The sequence below is a fragment of the Citrus sinensis genome, chromosome 7, assembly GCF_022201045.2.
Source record: "Citrus sinensis cultivar Valencia sweet orange chromosome 7, DVS_A1.0, whole genome shotgun sequence".
NCBI lineage: Eukaryota > Viridiplantae > Streptophyta > Magnoliopsida > Sapindales > Rutaceae > Citrus > Citrus sinensis.
Window position 1 is genome coordinate 14,180,147 of NC_068562.1, and position 7,630 is coordinate 14,187,776.

Sequence of the window (7,630 nt, forward strand, 5' to 3'; positions counted from 1 at the left end):
TAATGTCAGACTAACACACTTGTAGGACCTGCCAATGGAGTCTATAGGAAAAATCCTTGAAATATTGAAGTATACAGTGCCTCCAATACGCCAATATGGCCACAATCACAGGAAGCTCAAGGAAAATATGAAGAATCTTGAGAGGGTATTACAGGAGTTAAATAGCCAGAAAGAAGATATAGAAGCGACATTGAAGTTAGAGGGCGATCAAGGCAAAAAGCCAAGGAGCGAAGTTAATAATTGGTTGCAAAACGTACAGAGGATTAATAGCGAAGCACAAGGTATTGAGCAGGAAGTGAACAAAGGAAAATATTTCTCACGTGCTCGTCTGGACAAACTCCTCGAAGAAAAGATTGCAGAAGCGGAAGAGTATCATCAGAAGGGATGTTCTTTCACTAGTTTGGCGATTGATGCTCCTCCAACTAGTGGATTGATATTGCCAACAACAACAGCATTAGCAGGGGAAAACACGAGGAAAATTATGGAGAAATTTTGCGAGGATTTGCTGGGTGATAAGGTATCAAAGAAAGGAGTTTGGGGTATGGGCGGTATTGGTAAAACCACTATTATGAGACATATCAACAACAGACTCCAACAGGAGACCAATAAGTTCAATGATGTGATTTGGGTCACTGTGTCGCAACCACTTAATCTTATTAAGTTGCAAAAGGAAATTGCAATTGCATTGAACCAAAATCTTCCAGCAACTGAGAATAAAGAGAATCCTGCGGGGATGTTACTAAGAATGTTGGAAGCAAAAGAAAGGTTTGTGTTGATACTAGACGATATGTGGGAAGCGTTTGCTCTTGAAGAAATAGGGATCCCTGAGCCTAGTAAAGAGAACGGATGCAAACTGGTGGTAACTACACGTTCATTGGGGGTCTGTCGTTCTATCGGCCGCAAAGAAATCGGAGTTGAACTGCTTTCTCAAGAGGAGGCATTGAGTTTGTTCTTAAACAAAGTTGGAAGAAGCATTTTGAAAGTTCCAACTTTGAGTGAAGAAATCATAAACTCAGTTGTCGAGGAATGTGCCGGTATACCGCTCGTAATTGTCACCGTAGCTGGTTGCATGAGAGGCGTAGATGAAATTCATGAATGGAGAAATGCGCTCAATGAATTACGTGGATGCATAAGAAGCTTGAATGGCGTAGATTCTGAAGTGTTCGGGCGATTACAATTCAGTTACCATCGCTTAAAGGATAAAAAGGTCCAACAATGCTTCTTGTATTGTGCATTGTATCCTGAAGACTATCCAACCCCAAAGGATGATCTGATAGGTTACTGGATTGCAGAAGGATTTATAGAAGAGGTGAACAATGTCCTGGAAAAATATGACAGAGGCCATACTATATTATACAGACCTGTAAATTGCTGCTTATTGGAGAGCGATATTGATGGAGGTGGCTTTGTGAGGATGCATGATCTTATAAGAGACATGGCATTACGTATTACAAGTGATAGTCCTTTGTTCATGGTGAAAGCTGGTGTATGTTTAATAAAATTTCCAAGTGAACAAGAATGGAAAGAGAATCTCGAAAGGGTTTCATTGATGGGGAATGAAATACAAGAAATCCCTTCAAATATGTCGCCGCATTGTGAAATTCTTTCAACTTTGTTGCTACAAAGCAATAGAAATTTACCAAGGATTCCTGACCGTTTCTTTGTACGCATGCACGGGTTGAGGATTCTCAATCTTTCTTACACCAAAATCAAAGTCTTGCCGAACACTGTCTCTGACTTGGGGAATCTCAGATCATTGGTGCTTCGTTATTGTCGAAGATTAGAACGAGTTCCCTCTTTGGCAAAGCTGCTGGCTCTTCAGTATTTGGACCTCGAAGGAACAAACATAAAGGAAGTCCCTGAAGGTATGGAAATGCTGGAAAACCTTAGTCATCTTAATCTTTACTCACTGTGGCTGAACAAGTTTCCAGTTGGTATATTACCTAGACTGTGCAATCTCTATAGTTTAAGATTATATTTGGGATCGGAAACTTTACGAGAAACAGTGGAAGAGGCAGCTAGGCTGAGCAATAGATTGGATACTTTTCATGCTACCTTTTCTAAACCCAACGATTTCAACATATATGTTAAATCTTCAGTTGGTCGAGGATCGAGAAGTTTTCACTTTGCGGTGGCGAATGTTGGGAGCCGAAGGAGCAAGATGTTATTTCGATCTCGTCATAACCTTTCTTCTTGGTTCATTATGCAAGCCAAAGTAAATAAATCAGTGAGCATAATCGGTTGCAAAGTCTACGATGATACAATTGTGCTCCCAAAAGGTGTTGAATGTTTAGTCATGACGTCTATCTCCGCTGTTACAAACTTAGATGATGTTTTGTCAAGGGAACAAAGCAAGCATTCGCATCTTGAAGTTCTTTATTTAAGTGATTGTGTTTATTTAAAGAAATTGTTCTCACTCCAGTTATTGCCTGCCCTCCAAAACTTGGAAGTTCTCAAAGTCGACATTTGCTATAGAATCGAGGAGATAGTAGCGGTCGATGAAGAAGAAATTGAAAAAGAATTAGGAACAAATATGACCATCACTGTTACACTTCCTAGACTGAAGAAGTTGGTGTTTTCTGACTTGCCAGAACTTAAGAGCGTTTGCGGTGATAATGCAGTATTGGTTTGTAATTCTCTCCAAGAAATTGAAGTATCAGCTTGCCCTAAACTGAAGCGGCTCTCTCTTTTGCTTCCTTTGCTTGATAATGGGCAACCATCTCCACTCCCTGCGCTTCAAGGAATTACCATAGATGAACAATTATGGGAGTCACTGCAGTGGGATCAAGCCAATGCTAAAGATGTAAATCCTTACTGCAAGTTTGAGAAGGCCTGACTATTTAATACATAATGCAAATCATCTCAGGTAATTTACATGCCCGGCCATATCTCTTTCTCTATTAAATTCATTCCATGTCAATCTTGATCATATTTGCTGCATAGTTTTGGTCCAGTAATGTTTTGCAGCTCGTTCTATATATTTTGCAGGATAAGTAAGCATGTAGCATGCCAATTGCCAAAGCTGGCTCAAGAATAAAGTCTCTCAATTGATTTGAGCACCAAAGTAGATGAAAATAAAGGCATGGCAGCAGATCTTTACGTGACTCTTTTGCTTCCTCCTCAGACTGTGGTTCGAATGAATTGGTTTCTTCGACTTCAGAATGCTGTTTTAGTTGCTTTGTTAGCATTGGTTCTATGCTTTATGCAGGCAAGGAACCATAGTATTATTCACTGAGATGCTTTTATTGATGCCAAATTATATTGTCGAAAAGTCCATGCTCGTTCCTGAGTTTGTTTACTACTTTACCCTTCTTTTTTTAATTTTCTCAGGAGGCTCAATCATGCTGTCACTATTTAGTTAATTGGCTCTTCAAAGCATTGGTTAATAATCATTCCAATAAATCATCAATCTCCAAAATTCAACACTGTCAAAACTATACTGATTACTGAATCATGAGACCATAAGTCTCATTTTGCTTCACTTGTGAAGTTGGTGGCTTGCATTTCAAGCTTTACATTTATAGCAAAAGTTACTATCATCTAAGTATTGACTTCACTCATTCTACCAATTTAACCTAGACGCACATGTACCCAAAGATGTCACAGTAGCCATCTATTTTCATTTGGCTACCTTTAATTTTTTTTTAATAGTTAAAAAAAGGAAATTTGTATTTTAATTATTTTTAGTTTCTTACTGGTCTTTTTGGATTGGGCCTTAAGATTTTTACCTAGAATTGGCTGCATTTAGAATTGTGTCATCTCAACTTGGCATTTGAAGAAATGTGGCAGCATTTTTCTCGGCATCTTCTAGGAAAAATTTTAGCTGCGGCCTTGATTTTATTATTTTCCTTTAGTGGCCCCAATATAGAGCATTGCCTCTATATTTTCAGATATTAGTGGGTTGTTTCTTTACTTCTACCGTCAACACTGACTCAATGATACAACAACATCGCGCTTTGATAATAAACATAAAGGTGGTGAATTTACAATTCATTACGAGTTAACATATCAATTAATAATTAATCTTTTAAGTGTGATGTTGAATGTTAAATTAAGTTAAGATCCCCTAATGTTATAGCTATGCTATATAAATTTTAAAACAGACCACGATGGATCCATTATTTATTCATTAATGATTAATCTCCTAATAATCCAAAAACATTTCACGCGATCATCATTTCGTTTTTAGTTTCTTTCATATTTATTATGCATCCCTACAAAGTGCATGTTCATAGAAAAGTTCACTTAGCAAAAGTCTTTTGGCCTACTTATAAATCCTAATCATTTAATTCGCGCTAATTTTTTCCAATTAACAATTTCACTCATCTTCTTGTTGGGCAAAAGTTGAGTTCAGCATGCTGTCTATGATTACATTGTGATTTAGGTAGTAAAGCAGATATATGTTACTTCCTTAATTAGTTTCCATTAGATGTAACTTGTTAGTGTGACAAGTTACGAATTAACACCAATTAATCAGTTAAGATACATGTGTTTGAAATTGAGACATTGGAGACTACCAAAAATATCCTATAATGAGAACAAAGTAATGTTGTTGCTTATCTCAAACACGTTGATCTTTGATTTTCCTTTTAGAGGCCCTTCGTGGTAAACATCTCTAGAAGGACTAATACCACCCGCATATGTAACCGTGGCTATAAAAATTGTGACTAATATGATAGTGTTTCTTGTATTTTGTAGTGCTTCTTTTGATCAATTTCATATATATGTGTGCGCATGTGTATAAAAGAATTAAAAAATTGAATTGTGCGTATGTGTATAAAAGGACTAAAAATTGAATTTGTCTTTGTTCACCCTCTGCGTTTTTAAATATATTAAAATAAAAAAATAAATGGAAAGTAACTTAAAATAAATGGAAACATCGTGGAACAATTTCGAAGAAACAAAAAACACAGGGAGATATAAGATAAAATTTACAAGCGACTAAACAAAAGGCTTTATAAATCTGTCTCTTCGTTTCGTCCCCTCGTTTGGAAAACCAACAGTCGCCAGTCGCCAGTCGCCAGTCGCCAGTCGCCAGTCGCCAGACGCAGGCCAACGTCCAGTCTCTGCTAAGTAGCCACCACAATTTCTCGAATCAGGTGGCTTAGCCAAGCATGAGCCCAACCCGACAACATAAATAAAGGGCTTGAGTCCGATAAAAAGTCTAAATTTTCACCTTAGAGTCGAGTCTGGTATAATTTTTTTTTTTATTTTTTAATATTTAAATCATTTACATTTATCTCCTCTAATATATTAAAATTAAATATAAAATTACTCTAATCAATATTTAAACCATAAAATCATATAAGTAACTAAACATAAACAAAAAACTGTCTAATTTAAATAAAGACACACAATTCAAATAAAATCATATAATGCAACTCATCTCAAGTAATTTACATGCACGGCCATATCTCTTTCTCTATTAAATTCATTCCATGTCAATCTTGATCATATTTGCTGCATGGTTTTGGTCCAATAATGTTTTGTAGCTTGTTCCATATATTTTGCAGGATAAGTAGGCATGTAGTATGCCAATTGTCAAAGCTGGCTCAAGAATAAATCTCTCAATTGATTTGAGCACCAAAGTAGATGAAAATAATGGCATGGCAGCAGATCTTTTGGTGACTCGCTTGCAGGGAAGTAGGGTTGGCAAAACCCCGGCCTAGGTCTAGGGTATCGCAATGCCCAAACCCGACCCGATTGCAATTTTTGGATGCCCGGCATCGGGTCAAGTTTTAATCTGGGTATCCAGATTTTATATTTTTTAATATTATATGTGTATATTTTTTGTAATTTTATAAGTTTTAAATTTATTTCAATAAATTTTAGCATGAAAATATAAACTTTAAGTGTTTAAAATTTGATATATGTGTAATAAATGAGTCAAATAAATATAAATATTTAAAATAATATATATTTTATAAATTTTTTTAATAAAATCCAGGTTCTAGGCTTATCAAGTGATGCCCAAGACCGATCTGGCTTCACTACCCAACCCACAACGCCCGGTGCAGTCTGGGTCCGGACTAGATGAGTATTTTTACCACCTCTACAAGAAAGGAACTACAAAATTTACTGAGATGCTTGTATTGATGCCAATATGTCAAAAAATCCATGCTCCTTGAGTTTGTTTACAAACTTTTTTGGTATTTTGAGGAGGCTCAATCATGCAGTCACTATTTAGTTAATTGGCTCTTCAAAGCATTAGTCACTAGTCATTCCAATAAATCATCATTCTCCAAAATTCAACTTAGTTAAAAGCATACTGATACATAAGACCAGCCCTTCATCTCATTTTGCTTCATTTGTGAAAGTTGGTGGCATGCATTTCAAGCTTTACATTCTATAGCAAAGTTAATATCATTTGAGTATTGACTTTACTTATTCTACCAATTTAATCTTGACCCATATGTACTCAAATATCTCACAGTAGCCATGTATTTTCATTTGGCTAGCTTTAATTTTTTTTTTTCAATAGTTGAAAGAAAAAAGATGAAAAATTATATTTCAAGTATTTTTAGCGGTCTTTTTGGTTTGCTTAACTAGAATGGGGTACAGTTAGAATGTTGGCATTTTAAGCAATGTGGCTGCGTAGTTCTTAGCATCTTGTAGGAAACATTTAGCTACGGCCTTGATTTGATTAGTTTCCTTTTGTGGCCCCAATTTTGCAACATTTTCTCAATCAAATTTCGGATATGAAAGGGTTGTTTGTTACTTCTACCATCAATAGTAACTCAATGATACAACAACATCACCACTGTCAAAGCAAGCACCTAAAAGTCACACCAAATTTGGTACTTGACTTTGGTGCCAGCAAATCAAAGAAAATGGAGGACATAGCAAACAAACTTTGAAAGCTAGATTGACAAATTGAAGCCACGCGGATTGACGAAATTGAAGCCATAATTGGTGGGCTAAAATCGTTGATTTTATTGGCCACTATTTTGCTATAAATAGAAGTGCGGATGAAGAGCTAATTCATTCCATTAAGAGAAAGAGCAATTTAGCATTTTGAGAGAGTTTAGAGAGCTTGAAATTATAAGCTCTTGTTATAGTGATTTAAGAGTTTGGGTGTATTGAGATTTTGGGAAGTGAGCTAAAATACTATAATACTTGTAACTCCTTTTTACTAGTAAAATATTTCTTTCTGTCTTCGCCCGTAGACGTAGGCTAAAAGCCGAACCACGTAATTTTCTGGTATCCTCTTTATGCTTGTTCTTTATTTTCTTTCAATTTTATTTTAGCTGCGTGTCTACTTCACCCACCAATTTCCTAACAACCACTTGGTAATAATGTGGTAAATTTACAATTTATTATGAGTTGACACATCAATTAATAATCAATTTTACAAGTGTGTGGTTGAATGTTAAACTAAGTTGCGGTCCTCCAATATTATAACCATGCCTTATAAATTTTAAAAAGATGGATCCATTATTTATTCATTAATCTTTAATCTCCTAGAAATCCAAAACACAACTCACGCGATCATCATTTCGTTTGTGGTTTCCTTCATATCTATTACGCATCCACAAGAAGTGCATGTTCATAGAAAAATTTACCTAGCTAATGTCTTTCGGGCTACTTGTATACTCTAATCATTTAATTCGGGCTAATTTTTCCAGTTAAC

At 35.9% G+C, this 7,630-nt stretch overlaps 1 protein-coding gene across 1 annotated transcript; it reads left to right on the top strand.

Annotated features, from left to right (window-relative positions):
- The first annotated feature begins 34 nt into the window (after window positions 1–34).
- Window positions 35–2,836, top strand: LOC107176844 (probable disease resistance protein At4g27220). Its single transcript, XM_052431307.1, has one exon. The coding sequence runs from the start codon at window positions 35–37 to the stop codon at window positions 2,834–2,836; it is 2,802 nt and encodes a 933-aa protein (XP_052287267.1).
- The last annotated feature ends 4,794 nt before the right edge of the window (window positions 2,837–7,630 follow it).